This window comes from Alternaria atra (assembly GCF_907166805.1).
Source record: "Alternaria atra isolate CS162 genome assembly, contig: 21, whole genome shotgun sequence".
Classification (NCBI taxonomy): Eukaryota; Fungi; Ascomycota; class Dothideomycetes; order Pleosporales; family Pleosporaceae; genus Alternaria; species Alternaria atra.
The window spans coordinates 4,970,978-4,995,432 of NW_025091319.1; the positions used below are offsets into that span (position 1 = coordinate 4,970,978).

The 24,455-nt window shown below is 51.1% G+C and overlaps 10 protein-coding genes across 10 annotated transcripts; 4 read left to right on the forward strand and 6 right to left on the reverse strand.

Annotated features, from left to right (window-relative positions):
- Positions 1 to 225: 225 nt before the first annotated feature.
- On the reverse strand, positions 226 to 2,138 carry ALTATR162_LOCUS2105 (uncharacterized protein; the record flags this gene model as incomplete). The annotated part of the gene is made up of 6 exons (XM_043309707.1): positions 226 to 762; positions 817 to 922; positions 988 to 1,227; positions 1,290 to 1,566; positions 1,630 to 2,038; positions 2,091 to 2,138. The coding sequence occupies 6 exons, from the start codon at positions 2,136 to 2,138 to the stop codon at positions 226 to 228; spliced, it is 1,617 nt and encodes a 538-aa protein (XP_043165642.1).
- Positions 2,139 to 3,948: 1,810 nt separating this feature from the next.
- Positions 3,949 to 5,268, reverse strand: ALTATR162_LOCUS2106 (uncharacterized protein; the record flags this gene model as incomplete). Its single annotated transcript, XM_043309708.1, has 1 exon — positions 3,949 to 5,268. One exon carries the CDS (start codon positions 5,266 to 5,268, stop codon positions 3,949 to 3,951), a length of 1,320 nt encoding a protein of 439 aa, XP_043165643.1.
- A 530-nt stretch (positions 5,269 to 5,798) lies between these two features.
- On the reverse strand, positions 5,799 to 6,908 carry ALTATR162_LOCUS2107 (uncharacterized protein; the record flags this gene model as incomplete). Its single annotated transcript, XM_043309709.1, has 1 exon — positions 5,799 to 6,908. One exon carries the CDS (start codon positions 6,906 to 6,908, stop codon positions 5,799 to 5,801), a length of 1,110 nt encoding a protein of 369 aa, XP_043165644.1.
- Positions 6,909 to 7,560: 652 nt separating this feature from the next.
- ALTATR162_LOCUS2108 (uncharacterized protein) lies at positions 7,561 to 9,279 on the forward strand (the record flags this gene model as incomplete). The annotated part of the gene is made up of 1 exon (XM_043309710.1): positions 7,561 to 9,279. The coding sequence occupies one exon, from the start codon at positions 7,561 to 7,563 to the stop codon at positions 9,277 to 9,279; it is 1,719 nt and encodes a 572-aa protein (XP_043165645.1).
- A 337-nt stretch (positions 9,280 to 9,616) lies between these two features.
- ALTATR162_LOCUS2109 (uncharacterized protein) lies at positions 9,617 to 11,692 on the reverse strand (the record flags this gene model as incomplete). Its single annotated transcript, XM_043309711.1, has 3 exons — positions 9,617 to 10,341; positions 10,413 to 10,993; positions 11,688 to 11,692. The coding sequence occupies 3 exons, from the start codon at positions 11,690 to 11,692 to the stop codon at positions 9,617 to 9,619; spliced, it is 1,311 nt and encodes a 436-aa protein (XP_043165646.1).
- Positions 11,693 to 12,073: 381 nt separating this feature from the next.
- Positions 12,074 to 13,259, forward strand: ALTATR162_LOCUS2110 (uncharacterized protein; the record flags this gene model as incomplete). The annotated part of the gene is made up of 2 exons (XM_043309712.1): positions 12,074 to 12,337; positions 12,717 to 13,259. The coding sequence occupies 2 exons, from the start codon at positions 12,074 to 12,076 to the stop codon at positions 13,257 to 13,259; spliced, it is 807 nt and encodes a 268-aa protein (XP_043165647.1).
- A 694-nt stretch (positions 13,260 to 13,953) lies between these two features.
- On the reverse strand, positions 13,954 to 17,111 carry ALTATR162_LOCUS2111 (uncharacterized protein; the record flags this gene model as incomplete). The annotated part of the gene is made up of 4 exons (XM_043309713.1): positions 13,954 to 15,927; positions 15,993 to 16,121; positions 16,186 to 16,892; positions 16,964 to 17,111. The coding sequence occupies 4 exons, from the start codon at positions 17,109 to 17,111 to the stop codon at positions 13,954 to 13,956; spliced, it is 2,958 nt and encodes a 985-aa protein (XP_043165648.1).
- Positions 17,112 to 18,113: 1,002 nt separating this feature from the next.
- On the forward strand, positions 18,114 to 19,418 carry ALTATR162_LOCUS2112 (uncharacterized protein; the record flags this gene model as incomplete). The annotated part of the gene is made up of 4 exons (XM_043309714.1): positions 18,114 to 18,677; positions 18,742 to 18,855; positions 18,908 to 19,122; positions 19,172 to 19,418. 4 exons carry the CDS (start codon positions 18,114 to 18,116, stop codon positions 19,416 to 19,418), a joined length of 1,140 nt encoding a protein of 379 aa, XP_043165649.1.
- Positions 19,419 to 20,315: 897 nt separating this feature from the next.
- ALTATR162_LOCUS2113 (uncharacterized protein) lies at positions 20,316 to 21,523 on the reverse strand (the record flags this gene model as incomplete). The annotated part of the gene is made up of 2 exons (XM_043309715.1): positions 20,316 to 20,586; positions 20,637 to 21,523. The coding sequence occupies 2 exons, from the start codon at positions 21,521 to 21,523 to the stop codon at positions 20,316 to 20,318; spliced, it is 1,158 nt and encodes a 385-aa protein (XP_043165650.1).
- A 684-nt stretch (positions 21,524 to 22,207) lies between these two features.
- On the forward strand, positions 22,208 to 23,875 carry ALTATR162_LOCUS2114 (uncharacterized protein; the record flags this gene model as incomplete). The annotated part of the gene is made up of 1 exon (XM_043309716.1): positions 22,208 to 23,875. The coding sequence occupies one exon, from the start codon at positions 22,208 to 22,210 to the stop codon at positions 23,873 to 23,875; it is 1,668 nt and encodes a 555-aa protein (XP_043165651.1).
- Between the last annotated feature and the right edge of the window lie 580 nt (positions 23,876 to 24,455).

Genomic DNA, 24,455 nt, shown 5'->3' on the forward strand with positions numbered 1-24,455 from the left:
GAATGAGCTGTAAAACCGTGGGACAAGAACAGAACTAGAGAAGAAAAACAGAGTGTTTCGATGCGCATGAGGATCACGAAAAGAGCTCGTCCACAGACAGTGGTAGATGGATCAATTTGAGAGAAGGGTATCGGAGGTTTAACTACCACTAAAGTATAGGATATGCAGTATTGCACAAAATCGTGGCATGTAAATTGTTCGTTGGTAAAACGAACGACGAGCGAATTAAATCTTCTCGACTTCAAGGACGTTTCCTTGTGCGTCGGTGGCGAGCTTCTTCTTGATGAGCGAGGCGTTCCTCGGGTTGGGTGCATTGAAGATATCGTCAATCTCTTCAAGGGTGCGATTCTTGGTCTCGGGGATGAAGAGCCAGACAACGAAAGCCTGGACCGGGCACCAGCAAGCGAAGACGATGTACAACTTCCAGCCAATCTTCTCCAGAGCAATAGGGTATGCGAACTGGTTGATCAACATAGCCGTTGTGAGTGCCAAGTTGGAAAAGGCCATGCCCTTAGCACGCATCTCGAATGAGAGCACCTCAACGGGGTATAGAGCCTGGAGCGGAGTGATACCGAAGGCAAAGACAGCGTTGAAGAGGAAGACCAATGCGACAAAGGCATTGCCGGCAGGAATGCTCTGGGTCTTGTTCTGGTAAGAAACAGCGCCGATAGCTCCGGCCCAAATAACGGTCACAGTTGAGAAAGTGCCGATTAGCATAGGACGACGACCCAGTTTGTCGACACAAAGAGCACCAACGACAGCCTACGTAACAATCGTCAGTACTCAAATTTGTAACCCCCGATCAGGTTTACTCACGAAAGCAAGCTGCATACAGCTCTTGCCCAGGTTAATGTTCATCTTTTTGATCTCGTCCGTGACGCCCGCAGATTCGAGAACACCGGAGATGAAATAGTCGACAGCACTGTTTGACGCAAGTCCATGATCAGTCTCGTTTCTTCTTACACCGCATCTGGAAGATCGACTTACCCGTTACCTGCCCACTGACCAAAGATAGCAACGATACAGTTGCATGCGAGACGGTAGCGCGCTGGACGTGTCTTGAAGAGAGAGCCGTAGTCCCACCAGCGTTTATCACCTCCATCCATGTTGAGGTATTCCTCGTACTCGCGAATCTGCATAGAGACCCAGATACTATCCTCGTTACCGCAACCGTGGTATTTGGCGAGAGTTTTCTTGGCTTGAGAATGTTTACCGCGAGTGTAAAGCCTACATACAAGTCAATTTACGTTCACACCTATCGCATGCAAAGAAACAAGCATGATGCTTACCAACGAGGACTCTCGGGTAGGAGAAGGGGGAGTACAACGAGCAGGGCCGGGAAAAGCATTTGAAGCCAGACGGGAATCCTCCAGGATTGGTTGCCTGAGAGATTGGCTGATCCACGTGTGACACCGGCTGCGAGGAGCGATCCAACGAACCAGAACGTGTTGTAGAGACCGGTAATGACACCTCGGTGAGCTGGATGCGCAGTTTCGATGACATGGAGAGGTCCAGCTGTTGTCATGATGGGAACCGCGAAGCCAAGCAAGAAGCGACCACCCATGACTAATTGATGAGTGTGAAGTTAGCTTACATTCAAAGAACGCGCTTCAAATGAGAGTTACTTACATTGACCAACAGGGTTGGATGCAGGAGCAGTTGACTGAATGATTACACCGGTGCAGCCAAGGACTCCTCCAATCATCATACCGATCCTGCGGCCCCAGGTATCACAGGCAGGGCCAATGAAGGGAAGGGCGACAACACCACCAATCTGGTACATGGAAGTGACGATACCAGCCCAGGCACCCGTACTTTCGACATTGTAATATTCCTTGAACGTGTTGTTGGTGAGAAGGGAGTTGAACATGGATCCGTCGAAACCATTGCATGTCGAGCAAAAGAAGCCAACAAATGCACAGACGTAGAGTAGCATAGCAGAGCTAGAGAAGCGTTGTACAGGCTCCTTCAACTTAGCCTCTGCTATAGCTTCAGAGCCAGAGATGATGGCGATCTCAGCCACGGCACCTTTGTGGTCCTGATACGGTGTAAGCAAAGTCGACGTTTCATGATGTGAAGATGGTCCTTACGCCATTCTCTGAGGTTGTAGTGACATGAGACTCCTTGATGTCCGACATTGCTGCGGTGGAGATACTCCAGATGAGCTGTGCAGAATACAATCGGGATACAGCTGGGCTATTAAACAAAATCGGAAATACACAAGGGTAGACATTCAATGGCCAGAATGCCGGGATATGGCCCGCAATGTCCGGCTAATGCTGCATCCCAGCAGCGTGCTGTCGGTGTCGCAGTTCTGGAAACATGTTTCCGAGCTAAACGGCCACGGAGAGCTCTGGTCCGTGGGCCTGATTAGGAAGCGGCTCCAGCATCTCGAACAAGCCTCAACCGTCCCGTTTACGTGCAGATGCCACAAACTTGGAGAGCATGGCACGGAGGGTCTCAAATCTCTCGGAATGGTGGACAGCAGTCAAGTGTTCTGACCGCCCTGCGGCAGCTGCCACTAGTCAAAGCCGCCTTCAGCACACCGGCCACATTCCTGATAGCGACGCCGTAAAACGCGGGGAATCTCATGGGGCCCCGAAACCTGGTACATATCCTGGTTCATCAAGGGTATCCCACTTAACTGCCCTCGGCAAGGCTGCTCCAATGGGTGCATATCAGCATTGGGGGTCGATCGCCTGTTCCCGAGCATGCTTCTGGCCTAGGAACTAGAAGGGTAATCCTTAATATCAGCAGACAACATCGGATACATGCGGGAATGTAGATTGCCGGTATCAACAGAGGCGCTGGACGATCTCAGCACAAGGCTATCAGCATGGTCACGCTGTATGAAGGAACGAGCGCTGGTGTGTGAGGCCGCCTCAGGTGAAAGCAGGGCCCATATTGATAGTAACGGTTTTATCCGCGAATGAGCTCGAAGGATTGGCGCGAGCGCATGGTTCAGCATAACCTAAGGCGTTTGCTGAGAAGTCGCTGACGTCTGATCCTGCATGATTGTCGGCTCTAAGCGCCTCGCCGCATGTCAGAGGCCAAAGGTAGAACCAATTCGATCAGAGCTCAGTATTTCACGTTAGCATGTTATGGACGAATGATGGGGTGAGGATGTCGTGGTGCAACGGAGGAATTCCCATCCCTCATATGCCCAGCCCTAAGCGACGCCACTACTGCGGCCTTCCCGAGGTTATCACCAAGGGTGGACAAGCGCCACGGAGAGTCTGCCTCCGTGCCAGTTTCGGTCAAGTCAACACCTTTAAACTAACGGTTCCACGACGCCTTCATAGTTCACCTTAAGATGAATCGTGACTGCTTGGCTGAATTTCGATGTGCGGTGTGGAATACGTTCTTATTGATCCTGCCAAGGTGTTGTTGACCTGTTACTGTTCCGGCCATCGGTAGCCCGGTCCGGTTCGGTTGCGCGCTAAATGCTTGCACTGAGATCCTTCGAGCTTGACACACGTCTTCGAAGCCTTACGGTATCTTTGGACCTTGTTCCGGATGTACCCTCATTCGAGCATGGCTCCCGGAGTCAAACTCTAAAGGTATTCAGCAAAAGGAAATCCTATTTGATGCTTCACACCAACACACTGGGCTGGATTCGGGCCTCCAAAGGATTGGCTGCATCAACCACTCTTGCATCCCGGAATTGTTCGCGACTTTTCCGTAACCATTACTTCGCTCTGTCTCAGAAGGTTACTGGTCGCTTGGACCCGCATAGAGACCACAGGTGGACCACGGAGCATTACGCTTCTAACGAAACTACGTCGAAATGGGATGGACTAATAGATGGTGAATACTCAGATTTTTTCGTGGCGTCAAGCTACATCGAACACCTGGACACCCATGAGACGACCATTTTCAGTCCTCTTGTCCTGTTGAGCCTTGTATCCCCGCTGTGGCGACCAGCCGTGCTCCATGGTCACGCACAATTCACACAGAAGCTCTTGCCACCACGTCCTGGATCTCGGCGATCAATTCCGCATTGCACTCAAACATCTCAACGAGCTGAACCGACAACCCCGCAGTGTGAACGGTAGCGGCCCAGAAATTACGCGCTGGGTCCCCAATGCGAGTGCTTTCAAAGAGCAGGTTGAGATCTTGGAGCCCTAGATTCACTTCTGCATTGGACTCTGCAAAACCACGCCACAGAGCCAATATCCGCTCACGAACCCAGTCATCTTCGAGTTGCGTGGCGAAGCAGTACAATCTCATAAGTGAGCTGCCGTCGCGAAGGAGATGCGCTGGCAGTTCGGTCAGCCCTCCAACTGAGGTGCAGTCTAAGTACGATTGGACGACGGCAATGGACGAGCAGCGAAGCTGCACCAGTACATCACTGTTGCCGTTCATCGATCGTTGGAACACAGACGAACTCTGGAGAAGGTCTCCACGGTCAGCCAAAATAACACCAAGTGATAAGTCCTGCGCATCAAGAATTTCCATTACAAACCTTTCGATTTGTGCTGACCTTAGTTGATCTAGGTACTTGTTCAGGTCCGCCCGATTGCGAATGACATCTGGCGGCACCCACCCGCCAATACGATCATTAGAGACGTGAGCTTGGAACGATTCGGCTTGCGTCTGCAACTGGTCAGCGCCAACAAATCCGCCTGTACAACGAACCTGCTCCTTTCCGGTGCTGCTTTGCACGCAATAGCCTTGGGGCTTTGCAGCCAGAACTTCCGAGCGCCGAACTTGCGGCGCCTTGGGCTTCTCTGCATACATTATGTTAATCGGATAAGTTGGATGCTTTGCTATCCAACTGCTTCGATGTTGCCGTGCGCGCTTCTCCATCGCCGCTGGACCGACGCGCAGCCCGTACTTCTCGTTGTATGCTTTAGCAACACCTGGCCATGGAAGTGGACCGTATGTTTCTGACGATGCTCCATACGCATCCGGCTTGTTGTTGTCGCGCGTTAGAATGATAAAGCTGACTTGCTCGTCTGAATGACGCTGCTTTGCTTCTTTATCTGTGAAGACCATGGCGGGACGAGTACGATTGTGTGTGTCCTTTTGTGTACTTATCGCCATTACGTCCTCATGATCTTGCTCGTTCTCGTTGTCGTCCGGTTGATGCTCATCTGCAGTGTCATCTGCCACGTTCGCGGCATGTGAGCTGCCCGAGTGATGAGCCAGAGCTGTGTCTTCAGCAGCCTTCAACTTTCTCACAGCGCGCGATAATGCGCTTTTACAGTTAGCTGTCATACCACTCTGTGTATTTGAAGATACCATGTCAATAGTGACGATTGTCATGGAGTAGGTAATATGGAAGAATACTAAATACACTCGCACAGCCCTTTTGTGTGACGCATGTAAAAATCATTCAACGAGCGGTATGTATTCACAGGCGTGAGTTTCCTTCGCATTGTTTCCCCACAGAGAGCCAGCCACTACCTACCATCCATGTACTAGCAGGCGGGTACTACTACAGTAGAATCGCAGGCGACTTGTTACTTCAGGCTTCGCTAGGAGTATCTAGGGTTTTCTAGTATCTATATGTTACGTCGACCTTGTGACAGCACTGGAATTTTAAGGAACCGTAGGGACGTGTCTTTGCGCTGTAGGTACATAACATTTACAAATACGACTCAAACTGTGAGGAAGTGTTTGGGGGCAATATATAGAGTGAAGCGGACTATGAGGAGAGATACTCAACTTCTTTGCAACTGTGTGTATGATGGTACATGAACATACAACACATGAAAAGGCTACGGAAGAACTAAGTACCTAGAGAACAACGCTAAGCAAGTGTTGCTACCGCCTCAGCTAACAGAAAGCTTCTTTCATATGACCTTCTTCTTACCAGATATGCCGAACCTTGCCTTCATAGCCGCCCATGTGCCTGGTTCTTTTTGCAGACGCGCTAAAAAGTGTGCAACATCCCCTCTGATAGAATGTAGGCTCTCTAGCATGTTGCTTGCGCTCTTCGAAATACCGTTAAGATGTGTACGAACTTGCTCTCCAGCAAGCCCCGAACCTTGGCACATGGTATTGTGCACCTCGTTGTAAACGTACAAGTCCTGCATGGCACCTTCCATGAGCGGATCCAGCCCAAGGGGTAAGCTAGCTATGCCAGAGGCGTATGGATTGGAGAGCGATTGGAAAAGGGTTTGATACATTTGCAGCATCTTGAAAGCACGAGAGAATAACCGATTTAAAGGTGCTACCTCACTGAAGATAGCGTTGTGCAGTATCTCTGTATGGCGTAGTAGGGCGGCTTTATCATTGACTAAGGCGGTGGCGGATGAAATCTCAGATTCTAGATTATCAATGAGCGCGGTGAGTGTTTCGTTAAATTGTTCGTTTTCGTTCTCGATTTGAGAAGCGTGTGACGAAATGGCAGCGACTTGAGCTTCGTTGACTGCCATGAGCCGTGCGTCTTGCGCTCGAAGTTGAGCGAAAGTTTTGGCTGCGCGTTCGTTTTCTGTCTGTAGTTGCTGAATCGTCGACTGGTGCTGGCCAAGCTCGTTCTGTAGACGCTCTGTTTTCGCGGTAACTTCATTGAAGGCAACTTGGTCCCTGACAGCGAGAGAAAGATCGCGCTGGTAGCGTTGTGCACGCCGTCGGGAATCCTCGGACAGATCACGGTAATAGTCGATTTGACGACGCGCTTGTTGGAGATCGATCTTGAGGGCCTTGAGTTCTGCTGGCTGGTCGTTAATTTCGGCTTCCTTTTCCTTGAGTTTGGCTCGCAGGACGTTGTTATCGGCTTGAAGGTCCTGCTCACGAGCTTGAATCTCATGGATGTATTCGCGCGCTGCATTGAGCTCGCTCATCCCCAAGAAAAGATTCTGCATATTCTCCGGGATGGCTTCCTCGACCTTGTAGCCTTGCCTTTTCGCCTCCTCCATGATCTGGGATAGCTGCTTTTGCATATCGCCCAGCGTAGACATGGTTACAGTGGTAACAGTGACTTGCTTTTGGTGTTCGGTAGGATCTGCAAATTCTGTACCTTGGAAAAGACCAAAAAGGGGTTACGTATGAGACTCGTTTAGGATATGATGCTAACATAGTTTGCCAACAGCGTAGACGTTCAAGTGTGGTGCAAATGACGTCGATGGAAAAGTGAGACAGTATCATGCTTGTACAGTGTAATCGTTCGAGACATTGCACAAACTTGACCTGTGAGTGTGAACCATTACATGATAGCTACTGATGCTTGTCTCGTCGACGCTAGGGATTTGGGCGGCTATGGTGTAGATGTTAAGCAAGCAAGGAAGAGGTAGATGAATTGGCTTGTGGACTAGATGTTGTCTCCAACTGGTACCTGTCACGTAATACTGCTGAGCACTTGAGTAGGCTATCTTACAGTTGATGTTAGGATCGCGTCCGAGGAAGAGCCTACATCGTTAGTACGTTCATGCTATGCCAAGAAATTGCGATAAGTAAGTTCCAGCAAGGTGGAGTCGATGAACTCCGCGCTAAAGCCCCACATTTCGGTAAAACCTTCCGCCGCCCAAAATTTCGAGCCGTCCTAGGAACCTTCCTGCGCAACTTTCGCACTCAACATCTTCACATCTTACTCGCCTTCTATCGCTGGTCACAATGTTCGCAGTTCCCGGATGGAACGTTGCCGCGCAGGTGAAGACCCAGGTCGAGACACCGAAACCAAAAGATTCGACCAAACCCGGGAAGAAAGCGCAGAAGAGGAAAGAGAAGCGCGAGGAGCAGCAGGTGAATGTGGACAACCTGACAGAGCAGTGGGACAGCATAGCCAACGGAAAAGGCGCACAGGTGGAGAAGGCCAAGAAGTCAGAGGCGGATGGCGCAGAAGCGACAGATGAGACAGCGCAAGAGAAGCGCGGGAAGAAGAGGAAGCGAGGAAAGGCTGGAGGTAACAAGGACAAGGAAGCGAATGGAGATGGTGAAAAGGGAATCGAAGCAGAGGCTACGACGGTAGCCGAGCCTTCAAAGGTCAAGGCAGATGCTGCGAAGCCTACTGAAGAGAAGCCTACAACGGCCGATAACGAGTCAAAACGCGAGAAGAAGAAGCGCAGGAAGGAATCCAAAGCCGACAAACTACTCGCCGCGAATGCAGCCGACGCGAACTCGACCTCCGCGACTCCAGTTTTAGAGAACCTCCTTCCTGAACCCAAAGGCCTCACACCTCTACAGCGATCTATGCGCAGTAAGCTAGCCAGTGCGCGATTCCGTCACCTGAACGAAGCGCTTTACACGAAGCCCTCTGCCGACAGCGCATCTCTTTTCAAGGAAGACCCATCAATGTTCGAAGACTACCACCGCGGATTCGCGCAGCAGGTCGAAGTATGGCCATCGAACCCTGTAGACGGATACGTGAACAGCATATTAGTCAGAGGCAAGCTGCGGAACAAGGACGCCCGGAAAGACAGGAGAGGACCAGCGAAGAATGGAGTCCGCAGAGGCCCAGGCTTCGAGGAAGAAGAGACTACAGCCATAGCACCTCCCCGAGGCGACGCGAAACCGCTACCCAGAGACTTCAAAGGCCATAGCACAATCGCCGATCTAGGCTGCGGAACAGCTTCGTTGTCGTACCGCCTACAACCCCATCTCAAATCTCTAAACCTCACATTCCACTCTTTTGACTTATCCAAACCCACGGGTCCCTCTGCCGATCTCGTAACCATAGCCGACATTTCCGCCCTCCCCATTCCTGAAAACAGCGTCGACGTAGCCATCTTCTGCCTCGCCCTCATGGGAACCAACTGGCTCGACTTCATCGACGAAGCATACCGCATCCTCCGCTGGAAAGGTGAACTCTGGGTCTCTGAAATCAAATCTAGATTCGGACGCGTAGACAAGAAGAAAGGCGGTATACCCATAAACTCTATTGGCTCCCTCAAGAAGACCATGGACAAGAAGCCTCCCAAGGCTAAGAAGGCCAAAGCGGATAAGCCACCGGAAGAGGGACCTGTTGATTCGGAAGACGAGGCTGAGCTTGCGGTCAATGTAGATGGTCAAGAGGGCAAGGAGGGAACAGATGTTTCTGCATTCATCGAGGTTCTGCGAAAGCGCGGGTTCGTGCTTGATGCTCTGCCAGAGAGACCAGGCGATGCGATTGATCTCAGCAACAAGATGTTTGTCAAGATGCAGTTTGTCAAGGCGGCGCACCCGAGCAAGGGCAAGAACGCGAGGGAAGACCAGAAAGCAGGAGCTGTAGCGCAGAGAGGCGGGGGTATGAAGTTTGGGCTCAAAGGAAAGAGATTTGGTGCGGGAGAGACAAACAACGAGGGCGATGAGAAAGAGGGAGCGGTATTGAAGCCGTGCTTGTACAAGATTAGGTGATTTATGCGAGTAAATAGGGGGAAGACAGAAGCATACTTTCACGATAAGAAGCGCGGGAAGGGCGTTGAAAGCCCGTCATCATTCGACCTGTCCGATTTTCGTAAAGCTACATTAATGCATATAAGGCTCTTCGGCTTCTATTCATATTCAATAGTAATACATGCATGCTATTTAATGCCATGTCATGAGCTCATCAACTCATCTCCTCGTCATCTAAAGACCCCTTTGGACTACCCACATCTTTCCAAATGGTGGAAGCCTTGTTGAGCAAGTCTTGAGCAAAGATAGGGAAGCGCCGTGTCGTGATACTGAGGATATCGTTTTGTCTTCATATCCACTATCCACCAATGAGAAAACTCGCAGCATGTTCGACATTTCCTCCAAACATCTCCAGGGCTTGTATAGCTTCTTGTTCTGAGCAGCCGAACATGCCGGTGAGTTGCTGAATGTGCTCTTGAGGGAAGTTGCTGCTAGGTGCAGACGGTACGGGTGCCTTGGACGCTGCTGGTTGAGCTTGCGGCTGCGCTGGTTGAGACGATGAGGATGAGGGACCTGCATTTGAGGGACCAGCTGCAGCGCTACCTTTGGGTCTTACAGCACCCGTCTTTGCGCCAATCTCCTCTCCGTTAGGACCGGAGACAGTCGGCTCATTCATCTCCGCCTCCTCGAAGCTCCTGGGGATTTCCGACTCGTGCAAGAAGGGGACTTCCTGACCTTCAAAGCACAGGGCATTCTTCTCGAGATCGATCTTGGCGCGGTAGCGCTTGAGCATGTCCAGGCCGAACAGTAGATCGACGTCTTTGCCTTCCATGACAGTAAAAGCGCAAGGCATGACTGCACCTCCAATCTTGATCTCTGCGTGATGTACACGACCCAGGATGCGCGCTGTACCGACACCACGTGCCATACCAGCGTACCGGACGTCCATCAGTCGCATAATACCACATCGCTCGGCGCAGTCGGGGGACATGATGGTGGCCTGGGCACCAGAGTCGACAAAGGCCTTGACGGGCACGCCGTTGACCTCGGTGTTGACGTAGAGCATGTGCACGCGCGTGAAGACTGCGAGAGATTAGCGTCGGTATTTGACAAGACTTGGACATGTCTGCCGTCCAAAAATGATGTGCCCATACCTTCGGGGTTCTCGTCGTATGCCTTTTGCAGGTTCTCGACTACACGGTCCTGGCGAATGATGTCTTCTATCTTTCGTTGCGCCTCGACGTTGAAGGGGTCCTCGTTGAGCAGGGCAATTTGGTTCTGACGCTCGCGTTCCGACTCCTCAGCTTGTCGTTGCCTCATGGCATATGTATCTCTCCAGCGGGTGGGGTCGTTGACGGCGGCGGCGAGCTCCGGGTCGCCCTGGCGCAGCTTGTTCATCTGCTGGGGGTCGTTGAGGACGAGCTGTCGCACACCCTCTGGATCAGGTTGGGCTGGCCTGCCCGGCTGTTGGACGTTCCTGTTCTGCCGAGGTGCGGCGCGCATCACAACGGCCAGCATCTCGCCATCGCGTATTCCGGCGTCCTCTAGTGTCTGTGTGTCTATGGCTACCGGCTGGCCGTTCAGGTAGAGGCTCTGTGACGCCGCGGGGAGGTTGGTGTCGGCCTCGATGAAGCCCTTGAGGTCTTTGACGGTGCTGCCGGGGGGCAGTTCGAGTGTCAGCAGGTCGGTATCGGCCTGGGTGCCGGGCGCGGTGATGGATATGGTGACGCGAGGCCTGGAAGCAGAGGATTAGCAGTCTGCTTGAGCGTGGTGGCACAACAAGGGTTCCGGTATAAACTCACATGGTGGTTCGGAGCGGGTCTTGGGCGTATGCGGCTAAGTCTAGACGAGGCCAAAGAATGTGACACGATGGGTGGTTGAGGTTGGGTTGGGTCGGGTGGGCGACGACTGTGTGATGTCTCGGTGCGCGGGTGCTTATAGGGAAGGAGGCACTGGGCCGCGGCGGTGGTGTTGTCGCAACCTTGGGAACGGGCCGGAGGGTCGTCGTAGTGAGAGAGTCGCCGCCTGCTGGGCTGGAAGGGAATGGAACGTAGTGGAGCCGCGAACCCAGCGCCGGATGAATCAGCGATCAGAGAGCACAGGCTGAATGTTGTGAGAGTTTCGCCTAGGGCACCAAGGCCATCGCTCGTAACATAGCAGCGACGTCGGGCTGGGGCGCAAGCGTAGGCGCGCAGTCGAAGGAGTAGTACTACTACTCAGTAGCCCGCCAACATATGGAACCACGACGTTGGCCGTCTAGGCGGGGCAGCCGACAGACGGCTACCTGGATAGCACCGTGTCTGGCATGCTTCGACGTCTGCCCAACGCATGCAGAAGAGTCGTCTGGCCGCTGCACCCTACAGCTAGACCCTGCACAGGATCCTGTAAGCTGTAGCTCGATGCCATTTGTGTTGCAATTCCCCACCCACATCATCCTACTGCACGTCATTCGTAAATCTATTGCCACCCCGTTGCTAGTCAGGGCATGGACGAGACCGCGACTGAGCAAACCCCGCTAACATGAGTAGCTTCTCCTTTGAGAAACATGGTCAAGTCTAGAACCAGCAGATAATATACGACCACAAACAATAACCCCCAAGACATCCCCCGCCTGCTCTCTCGGCTCAGCTACCGTCCACCAAGCTAACCCGGAACGATCTGCAACGGCAACGCGAAGCGAACCGCTAGTAAAGGCGGGGCTGATGCCGCAGAGTCTCGTGAGTCTTGCAGGAACCACGAACCCACAAACTCACCACTGCACCTCGGCTTCCTACAGTTGTATCGACCCCCCTTCCTGCCGTCATCGACCGCCAGGATGCCACGAGACTTATTCCCAGACAAGAAGTCGCCGGATGCCATGCCCGAACTATCAAGGGAGCCTGAGACCGTCTCTAGTCCCGAATCCGTAGAGCAATCTAGTCTGGTGCCCCATCGTAGTTCCAATATTGCTCAGGAGGGGAGACTCAAGCAAATGGGAGTTCGTCCATACACTTCGTTGCTGAACATCGACGACCTTGATGACTGCGATTGGCTTGAGCATGCGGCCTTTGATCCGGTTGAAGCCGCGTCGCGGGAGAAGGTGAGAACAACAAATCTTCTATCCGTCTTGTCTCTCAAACATCATGGTCAATGCCTGTATCTCTTACTCAGTACCGCCGTTGGGCTCCGTCAGGCCTCGCGCCATGCGCTCTTCTCCATCACCATGTTACTCAAATTCTCAAGTCTGCCTACTGTCTTCTGCCTTGTTTCGATCCAATGTTACACCAAACATCAATCTACCTCTTGCATCCATCATCGGGATCAATCGAGTCTGTCGTGCGCTAGCTGGTTGCTCTTTCCTATTTCGCTCGCTCTCGTGCTGCGTCCCTTCCTTCTCTAAACTCAATAGGATAGACCCTAAACTTACTAGCACAATCCTGGTATACAAAGTCCTTAACGTTGACGCTAACCAACTACAGCTCGAGTACCGTCTGCGAACCTGTGGTGAACTCTGCAGCGGCCTCTTCTCTTCCGCCTACCCCACCACATCAGGACCATTAGGTGAAACCATCAAGTTGCATTCATTCCCGTCAATAGACTCGACCGACACCGACCGCAAGCGTGTGATAATTGGTCACATCATCTCCACCAAAGCAAACTCACCTCTTGTCACTGATGACGCTATGGACTATCCCAAGGACTGGAAGACCAACTACCAGCTCACGCCAAACGTAGGGCATAATGAAGACGGGCAGACCATATGCCTGCACTCGCTTTGTGTGCATCCAAACTTTGCGCGCAAAGGACTCGGCTCAATATTACTGCAAAGTTATGTACAAAGGATAAAGGATTCAGGTGTAGCATCTAGGATAGCCCTCATCTGCAGAGACCGATATATACAGTTCTACGAGAGGGCAGGATTCAACAAGGTTGGTCCGAGCAAATGTCAGTACGGTGGAGGAAATTGGGTAGACATGGTGCTAGACTTTGAAGACAGCGGGGATGACGGATGGGAGTACTGAGTAGAACCAGCCGATCAAGTCAATTATTTGTATCTTAGCATACTTACGTTCACTATTGTGTGAGTAATGGGAGGAAATATCGTCCAAGTAGCGCCAAAAGTAGAAGATGGAAAACATGTGTATGATGTACACTTCCGAGCCTGTCCTTGTTAAGTGGTTGCACTATATTTGCTGCAGATATTTTGTTGAACAAAGCGACTAATAGAGCTTCGCGTACTCAAGCAGTCCGTCTTGTCTCTTGCCCTTTGTTCAACTGTACGCAGCCACCGCATACAACGACAAAATCTAAACCAGTGTAGGATGAAACATTTAGTATCAATATAGACTTCTAGCTTGCATATTGTTAGAGGCAATATCTACATTAATAGTACTGGGGGCTGCAGGGTTGTGGAAGACTTGGGTATATCCATTCACTTTTATCGACTAGTCAGACCAAAGGTGTAAACCGAAAATGAACGGTTGCTTTGAAGAAAAGCAACAGTAAGCGTACCTGGTCGTAATACCGCATCTCATCAAGTAGTAGGAGAATATGAAGCAGCACTAACCCAACCAGTCCCGAATCAATGTGGGATATATGGGTGTATTCTGATTTCTATTGTAATAACTGAGGAGCTCACTAGTAAGGATGGTAAACCTAAGTGCTCTGAAGGTAATCACGTGACAATCATTGTCTTTCTTATAGTATACCAGCCGTTCACGCATACTGACTCCTATCCACCCACTCCGATTGTAACGCCTTTCCATCAATCTTCGCAAACGCAAATCCACTCTCATACCTGGCGTACTCAACCAACTTCAGCGTATCCAGCTTCGCACCAGCCTCAGTCTGCGCCCACATCGCCACACTCAACACGTTCTCGCCCCTCATATTGAGAATACCAGGGGGAACTGGGAAGCGAGTTTGTGGGCCAATGTGAGGAACGTACTTGCCGTACTGGTATCCGTTGACGAAGAGGAGCATGCGGGCGATGGTGCCTTTTGGCGCACCGACTTCGATGCCAATGGGGACATCGAGATCGGAATCGATCGAGAGGGAGAAGGTGGTTGTGAACCAGCGGATGCTGGCGCCTTGGACACCGTCGGTTGTGGGACTGGCATCTTCCCAAGAGGAAGTGTCGAAGCCGGGGAGGTGCCACCCGAGGCGTTCACCGTAGATGCCGCCTTCATTCATAGGTCCTCTGGTTGGATCTATGTTCCGCTCTCCGCCTGCGTTACCTTGGATCTTCCATTGGTCGAAGGATAGCTTGGTGTTGTTGCCACTGAGGAGCTGGGCACCAAGTATACCGCGAGGGTTTTCTGCACCAGCTGGGCCTGTGGACGTCTGATCGTGACCTGTGTAGTCCGTTGCTACCGTCAAGACATTGCCTTCATCCTTTAATGTTATGTTCTTAAAAGACAGCAATGCGGTTGTGGAAGTTTGCGACGCGTTGCCGGGATGGTAACCAATCGCCTGCCCATTAAGCCATGCATTCCATCCCGCCGCCACTCCACCCTGTACAGTGATGTTGAGTGAAGTCGCGGTCTTGCCTGAGAAATACCCACGATAAATCTTGGCACCTGTGTAGTACTTGTAGTCACTGCTGAAGAGTACGGGCAGTGTGAGTGGCTTCACCGGGCTGAGAGTGGTGTTCTTGTTTGCGACAACCCAGTTGCTGTCGTCGTACGAGGGTTGTATCTCGGGTGAAGATTCAGCTGCCTTGAAGTTTGAAAGCTCTGGAAGAGTGACCTTGCGTTCTGTGACACCGTCAATTGAGGCAGTAAGTGAACCGTAGGATGTCTTCGTTGTAGCGAGCTCTTTGCCATTCCAAGATATCGTATTCGCATCAGAGCCGGCGTATATCTCGATAGTCGTGGCATTTGCATTGTCACCAATGACAGCAACTGTGCCGCCGGACACACTGGCTGAACGAACTAGATATGGTCCGAGCACGAAGATCTGGTGGTCCGGAGTGACGTTCGGATCGTCGGTTGTCGGCGACGCAAAGAAGGTGTACGCGGTTGGTATATCGAGCAGATAAGCGAGAACCCCATTCGAAAACTCTACCACGGTCATACCCTTGCTTTGTTTGTAGGAGAAGCTTGAGTATGTGCTGTTCGCCGGCGTACTTGCAATGTTCGACTCCGCGCCATACGCCTTGAAGGTCAGGTTGCTCTGTGACTTGAACGCAAACTCTCCTATTTGCCCTTCTCGTGTGTAGAAGACGATGACAGGTCGATCGAATAGGCCATAGGTTGCAATCTCAGCGGACGAGTAAAGCAGCGTCTTGTCCCCCACGGCGTAATCTGTTACTACCCATCGACTTTGGCGACCCGCAAGCTGCAAACTTGGGATCTTGACATCGCCTTCGGATGTCTTGACAGTCATTGAGAAATCAGTCACAGCGCGGGTACGCGTGTTGTTGTTCTCTGCGAGGTAAAACCTACTCTCTGTATCGCGGCTTTTAAGCTGCCAGGTCCAGATAGCTGAATTGTCGACTGCGTTTGCGGTGCCGTTGTTTTCCATGAAGGTGTTGTGAAGGCCTTTGCTTACACGGGTAAAGAGGGCAAGAAGCTTGTACTGTTTGAACTTGTCGCGGACCTCTCGAGTCTCGCGTAGTGGTGCGTCGTAGTCGTATGAAGTGTAAACTACGGGCGCTGCAGAGTGACCCCAGTTTGTGCCTCCGTATGCCTAAAATGACGATATACAAAGTCAGTGTGTGTCTCGCATGCAGTTCGTACAGAGACGTTACTTACCATATACAAGTTCAAAAGACTAGCTCGCTGTCCGATTAGTCCCTTGTAGAAGACATCCGCAAATTCAGGGCTCTGTTCAGCCAAGCACTGATCGAAGAAGTAGCCGCCCCATGGTTGAAACCATCCTCCCTGCAGAGGTAAAGATACGAAGTCAGTGTATGTCTCACATGCGTTTTGTACAGTTACGACTTACCTCAAATTCGGGCAGGTATTCAGGTTGTGTAGGGGAGACCTCTTGGAACCACTGGTAGTACGTCCTCGGTAGGTTGAACCCGGTGTCAAGGTTCGTGCAGCTCATGCCACCGGGATAGCTGTCCAAACCATAAACGTTGATCGCACCACCGACATTGTTATAGTCAGTAGACCAACTCTTCGATCTAAAGCCCTTCTCGTTGTGCGACAAAGGTACGATGATGCCTGCATCTTTGAAGGCGGTCTTGAGCTGTTCCATGTAGATGACCAATGTGTTGTCGGCTTCATAACGAGTTTGTTGGAGTTCGTTCTCAACTTGTGCTAGGATGACTGGTCCGCCGTTGGTGATCTGATTTTTCGCAATGATCTCACCAACTTCCGCGATCCATTCGGACCATGCCTGCCGATAGGTCTCATCTGAAGTTCTGTACTTGCCACCACTTCCATCACTCGTCCAGAGTGCGAAGCCACCACCGTTGGTCTCGGCATTGCAGTACGGGCCTGGTCGCGCAATCACGTAAAGGCCGGCTTCTTTGGCCATATCGAATAAGCGCTGGATATCCTTGCCAGGTGTGGTGAAGTCGTATACGCCCTTCGATGCTGAATGGTACGACCAGAAGAAGTAAATTGAGACTGCGTTCATGCCATTTGCCTTGAACTTCTGGAAGACGTCGAGCCATAGCTCAGGAACTGGGAGGCGAGCGTAGTCTGGGAGGCGCAAATGCAAGAATTAGCATGTCTTTCAAGCATGATCTGGTTATTCCATATCGCCAACGTACGGAACTCTCCACTCATAATCATTACGCGCTCGCCATTGACCATGAGCGACCCATTATCCCACTCCACGTCCGTTTGGAGGCCATTGTCGGTAGCTAATACACCAAAGAACAGCGAGATCGCGACAGCAAACAGATGAAAGAACCTCATCTTGACTTTCTGAGTGACGATAAAAAGTCCAATGCTGGACGCGACGCGACTTTTGCTTCATGACCCTGCCCTCGGGCTCGCATGCAGCTAGCCCGTAGACTTCAGCCGCGGTCAAAGATCGTCCTCCGGACCTGCGCATCACGGAACGATATCATTGACGGTATAATGTTTGCCATGGAAGAAATGCTACAAGCGAAGCCGCGGGGTAAACATGCAAGGTACGTGACCCCAGATGTGGCGTTTGCGGAGGCGAGTGGGACATCATTCGTCCGATATGCCGAGATGCTTGTGAAGGAAGCTTATGCCAGCGGAAGGCTTGCCACGACAGGAAGGACCAAGTCAATGCGCGTCATGGAAATACAGTACGCAATTTATGTCCTTTGCTGGCCTTGGATACAAAGCCGCAGATGTCGGAAAGAACGGCTGCGAGCATCCTGGGAACAACGCAGATTCCCAATTAATGTCCCATGGACGAACTAGCCGTTTCCGGAGCGCTACCTCGACCACGGAAGATACTTTTCCCATGTTACTCCGCTGAGGTGGGCTGCAACGGAGTCAAGCATTTTAGTTTCCGTCTTTCCCGATGCTAATCACGCGGTTCTGACCATGCATTGACATGTTTGCGAGGGTGCCTTTCGAACGACAAGTCTAGAAAAGTGGATTTCCGGCGGGTCCACCCATTGGAGGATTTTTCGAAACAACAGTCCCCTGGCGACACCCACGCATTGTACAAGCGTTGCTTCGAGCGACTATGTCCCTCTCATCTCGTCTCGACACTCTCCACTTATTGGAGGACTTCGAAACAACCCTTCATCTTTCTCTATGGAGAAACTTGACTCGGGAAATTATGATCACGTAGACAACTGATGGTCAAGTCATTGAGCTGCGAGTGTATCATTGCTAGAAACGTATATAACTGTGGCGTACCAAGCATGTAGGCCAAGCAACCAAGCACTTCATTCATTCTTTCAAGCTTTTCTTCAGCATCAAGCATCTATCACAATGGTTGCCTTAACTCTTGGTATCTTCTTCACGTCGCTGGCGGCGTCTGCTGTTGCAGCTCCAGCCCCGGCCATCACTCCTGCACCCAAGCCCGAGGTCGTTAAACGTGCCTCAAGCTGCACCTTCTCGGGCTCCAACGGAGCCGCTGAGGCTTCCAAGTCACAGACATCATGCGCTACCATGGTCCTCTCCAACGTTGCCGTTCCTTCGGGCACTACGTTGGACCTCTCTAGCCTGGCTGACGACACCACTGTCATCTTTGAGGGTACCACCACTTGGGGTTACTCGGAGTGGAAGGGTCCCCTTCTGAACATTGGCGGAAAAAAGATCACTGTCAAGGGCGCTAAGGGATCTGTTCTCAACGGTGATGGTGCTCGTTGGTGGGATGGTGAGGGTGGTAACGGTGGAAAGACTAAGCCCAAGTTCTTCTCTGCGCACAAACTCACCGACTCCTCCATCACCGACATTACCATCAAGAACCCTCCTGTCCAGGTCGTCAGTATTAACGGCTGCGATGGCCTTACCATTACAGACATGACCATTGATGCCTCCGATGGCGATAAGGTAAGTTGTGACAGTACGAAATGCACATGAGACATACACTGACTTTATGTCTTCACCTCTGCAGGATGAGCAAGGCCACAACACAGATGGTTTTGACATTGGCTCCAGCAGCAACGTCATCATCGATGGCGCTAAGGTTTACAACCAGGATGATTGTGTAGCCGTCAACTCTGGCACCGTAAGTATTGGCATAGAATTTGAGTGTCCACACCTGCTGACAACCCGGCTAGGAAATCACCTTCAAGAACGGCCTCTGCTCTGGTGGACACGGTCTATCCATCGGCTCGGTCGGTGGTCGTGACGACAACACGGTCGATACAGTTACCTTCTCCAACTCAGAGGTCACCAAGTCTGTCAACGGCGTCCGTGTCAAGGCTCGTGCTGGCACAACCGGCAAGATCAACAAGGTTACATATGAGGACATTACCTTGTCTGAGATTTCCAAGTACGTTGCCTCTGATTCTTACTCATCACCTGATACTAACACATTTCAGATATGGCGTTCTTATCGAACAGAACTACGATGGCGGTGACCTTCACGGTGACGCGGACACCGGTGTCCCGATCACCGGCTTGACGCTCGACAACGTTACTGGTGATGTCTCCAGCAGTGGCTACGATGTAGTTGTCACTTGTGGCAAGGGCTCTTGCACTGGTTGGACTTGGACCGGTGTCGATGTGACTGGTGGAAAGACATATGACAAGTGCTCCAACGTGCCCAGTGTTACCAAGTGCTCGTAAGCACTTGAACAGTACGCGGGGCTTTCGATAGAAACACTCTAAGTCTCGCTCGAGTGAGGTGATGCACAGTCCTTTCTTGGATCTGGCATGTTACTAGTTTCCTGCAGTCTTTCTTTGTGCTGCACTGTAAATACTCTTTTCTCTTTTCAACTTCCAGAAAAGCAAGGGCCTTATGCTCTTACTTGAAGCTCGTGTAGGCAATACATATCTTCCCACGAACCCTTGTTCAACATTCCGAAAGTTATGGTGTTGCGATTCTGACTATATAGCGAGGTCGGTACCAAACACGCGCGACGCACCGTGGATGACAGTCTTGCTCTGAAGCCCTAATGGAAGGCACCACGCGATCTGCATGATCTTTGAAAACGATTGCTGATACTGAAAGGGGCTGTAATCGCGTGTATGATGCTACTGCCAATGTCTCATCAGCTACTGACATGACGAATGCCTGAGTGAGAGCGGAACAGCGATGGTGTAGCGTTAAGTTAGCGCGCTGACCAACCTCTTTCTTTTAATCTCTGTACTCGCGGCCCACCAGACATTGTCGCGGAAAGTTTAATAGAGGTTCTTGGTGATGAGCGTTCAGTCCATAATTCAACAGTTCTCTGTGGATTGAATCTTTCATTCGCACAATCGGAATGGCATTTCGCATGTTCGTAAAATAGAATAACAGTGGCTGCAGTAATTGCGCCGAGTCCTGCCTTCCAAGCTTCTAATTTATAGGCTAATACGCGAGCGGCGGCAGCCCAAGTAATCCCTCGCTCCTCACGCCTCATTCCTCGCACAATGTTATGGAAACGCCATCGCCATGAAGCACACGTCAACTATGTATTCATACTTTGCCCATATGTTATCTAGTCGTCGAAATGAATCACCAACCTTCCAAGTGGCATGCACCTAGCGTGAGTTCGCATACCGTGCTTCTTCCAACCCCTTCCTCCCGGGAATCTTCTCGTTTATCGAATGGCGACTCAACGCGTCCTGCGATCCAAAGTATTTCACGGTCTCCGCGACGAGCGTCGCGACCGCTATGACCTCATCTCTTGCATCTGGTGTAGCCTCTTGCAACGTCCGGCTCAGCCGCTTTAGGTTTTGGATTTGCAGTTCGATGCTGTGTAGGCTGGAATGGATGATGAAGCTCAGGGTCTCTGTGGGGTCTGGTTCACGGCTGGGACCATCCGTCAGCACTATCATGTTCGACGTCCCACTGGCACATACCTGTCGTCATCTCCATCTTCGAACAAGCTGTTGTCGTCGACCTCAGGAAGCGCTCTGAACTTTAGATCCCTCGGCTTGGCCCTAGAACAAGCGTCGTTCAGGGTCGTTATCTGATCCAGCAGGCGATCTAGGCTTAGCGATGCAGCGTCCACGACCTCTCTCTTCCGTGAGTCGACCCTCGCCATACCCTCAATGTTCGCAAGATGAGCCCACACTTGCAAGTCGAAAGCAAAGCCTTTAGTCTGTTCAACGATCTTCTCAAAAGTGAGGTCTTGAGGCTCCGCTGCCTCGACATCGATATAGGGCGCACATGTGCTGCTGATCTGGTCGAGCTTATTCTGTATTGTCGCATACTGATACCGAAGCTGAGGTTGTGCGGTAGGCGATCTTGGGCTAGCGCTTGGACTCCTCTTTGGCGTAAAATTCGTGCTACTCATCGACGAGGGAGGACTATCTTGGTGGATTTCCACCTTGATGCTTGGCTTCTCCTGGTGTTGCGGGTTCCATTCGTATTTTACAGGTAACTGACTAGGCAAGATTGGCTCGCTGGTCAGGTTGTAATTGTCTATTGGTATGATGCTAGGTCGCACCTCCTGTGTGTTGTATCCCCGTTCTAATCCTCTGGCCCTTCTGCCAGCATCTGAACTCGATCGCATCCTTCTTGTTATTTCGAAGACAGGAACGCCGAGCCGATCAGACGTGGTTTGATTCAAAGACCCTAAAGTTGAGACTGTACCATGCCGGCTGTCATGGTAGCGTTTCATCTCTCGTTCGCGACTCCTCCGGTCCCATTTCGTCTTCTCTTCTATGTGGTCGACATAGCTTCCTGAACGAGACCGAAGGTGGCTTGGATGTCGATCATGTTCGTCGACTGGAGATGTTGCCATAGTGTAAGGTGGTGTCGGATGAAGCAATCGGCTTGGTCAAGAACGTGTTCTTTTGCACCAGTCGACATGCGCCTGTGTAGATAACAAGATACTGCAGTGGCTGCCAGTATGCATCAGATGCCACTTCTTGCACTGCCCCCAATGTCGAGAGAATTTGTCAGTGGGGTCGAGAACTCAACAGATTCGAAGAGACAACGGAAAGTCACGCTGATTTAACCAGTGCGACCCAAATGCCCGAACAGGCAGCCCGATTCTGACGTCTTTGGGGGCCATTGGGGGCTGAGTACCACCAAACGGTGATGCGGCTGCGCTTACAACCAATGTGACCGCGATACCCCACACCAATGTTGACGAGCTGATGTTCGCATTAGTTCAGCCGCAATAGTTCATGGGTCATGAGGCCATCTATCAAATGTCGAGATCGCTTCAACCTAGTTGCTCTCTTTCGAACCATCGCTCCGCCTCCATTCAACAAGCTGGTACTCAACACACTACATTTCATACGACATCGCGCAGTACAACCTCTGCCGTCTGCAGCTACATCGGTGATGCGATTGAGTCGCGCATAGCTCAACCATTTTATCGATTACGTCGCAGGCGTGTTTGATGTTACTTTGCGTCATCGAAAATACGTCTCAACTACACTTTCAAGATAGATAACCCAGCGCCCGTCCTGGACAAGACATGGCCGAAGTCCTAGGTGTAATTTCTGGTCTCTACACAGCAGGACAAGCTCTGCATACATTTGCACTACAAATCAAACAATGGAGGCTGTTATCCGAGCGACTTCTCGACATCAAAGAGGGCCTCGAGTTTGCAAAACTTTCTCTTGACAGCTGGCAATACAAGTACGACATCCAAATTCATCGACCCGATATCCACACCAGAATCCTGTTTGGAAAAGAGGGCCATGAGCGCATAACAGCCACAATCGGTGCCATCAACATAATTACCAGAAGTATCAAGAGCGATATTAGCCGAGTTAGAGGCCTTCCTCTCAAAGTTCAGTCTAAACGAGCCTACTATGGGGAAAAACACAATATTAGCAACGAGGAGCGAGTCAAAGAATGCCTCCGGAAGATACAAAGCAATAATACTTGGTCGCGCAGATTTGTCTTGAGCGTTTTGGGGAAAGCGGATGACCTCGAGATGCGCCTTAAACGACTGCACCAGAAGCTTACCATGCTTGAACGCTTTTCCGACTTCTTCCTCGAAAAGGAACACGCGGACATTTTCTCAGAGATAAAACGACTCCCTGGAAGACGCGTGATAATCAAAGTAGGCGATGGAAGGACGGAAACGATCCAGAGCAGGGTTCTAGATGCTGTTCGTGCCCAGAAAGACGCTGAGCGGCTACATCGATGTAGTGCACCGAGCCAACAGAATGGAATACACATTGGTATATCAGTTCCTCGAGTCCACAAGCGCGACTTTGCGTTCCTACTCAGTATGAATGGGACGAGCTACGAAGTCCTTGTCCAGCCCGTTACTATCAGGGCCGTCCACGATCCATCCATGGTCCCAAAGAACCTCGCTACTGCCGTGTCAACTCTTGCGAAAAAGAAACAGGATAATTGCTACATGGTACCATCGTTGTCGACATCGGCAGGCTTCATTGTTCAGAATCCGCCGACAAATCTTCTCTCTGCCCTGGAATACAAGGAACCCTTATCCACTGCCATCCGCGACCAGAACGTCTACCTTAGCTCACAAAAGCTGTACTCGCAAGACCAAAACGCGATAGCAACTGGCATCGCACAAGGCTGTTTTCGGCTGATAGGAAGCCAGTGGCTGTCTTTCCTCGACTGTTCGAACATACGTTGGCGCAGGACCAAGGATGGAAATTGGGCTAGCATGCTAGCCGCAGCGCCTGGTCAGTCGTCGACGACACGCACTCTGGAGCAATGCTATAAAGTCAACCGCCAGAGGCGAGACAGCCGCGATCTTTCCAAACATATACAAATCTTCCGCATCGGACTCGTTCTTGCTGAGATAGCGCTTAAAGCTCCGTTTTCTTACATTGATTTCGACACTACGACCCACAAAACGAAATTGTACATTAACGATGGCGAAGAGGTTAGTGCCCATGACGTCGCATCGCAAGTTGATATGAAGAGCAATATTCTATTGGGAAACATGGTATTCTTCTGCCTCAATGTCCTGCAGGACAACCATGTCATGGATGAGAGGAGCATTGACGGTGGTTATTTCCAGGATGTGCTCAAGCAGGCAGAAGAGCTCGAAAGGATCCTTGGGGCTGATAGGCGAAGAGGTGGCTTAATTCCCGGCTCGAGCACAATGGGAAGTGGTTCAAATACGCCAAGATCAGCTGGAAGCGCATACGTGTATTGATGTAGTTGTGCGCATTTTTGTAGTAACCTTTGTGCAGAGTTTCCTTTCCGATAGAGCCATCGGAAATGCTCACTGCGATATTGAACTTATCTTGATACGGCGAGATTTCCTTCTAAGATTACAATCGCTGAGGGTCAATCTTCTTGCGACTGATTTAATTGGTGAAGAAGCTGAGCAGAGTGTTGGCGCCTAGATGCATGAACAGGGACGCTAGCCATCGTATGATCTCTTAGTTGGCAGTGACTGGGTAGGTGGCTTTCATTGGCGATTTCATTCCATTCGTCTAAGGAAATATTGCGCTATGCAAATTGTTTTATGCTCGCGTTTGCGCGTCTGAATGCCCTTATGTTGAGATAAGGCCACGGTTCAGCCTGGCTCGGCCTCGCCGATATCAGCAGCACATATATCAACATACTTCAGTTCTCCTGAGCAATTCGGTGCTACTCCGGATGTATCAAGCACTTCGAGATGGAGGAACCAAAGTATAACAACCCTTTTCGAATACCTGCACTGGAAAGGAGTGCTACTGACCATCTTCCCTATCATGAGCATAATATTTCAATTTCACATGCACACCTTT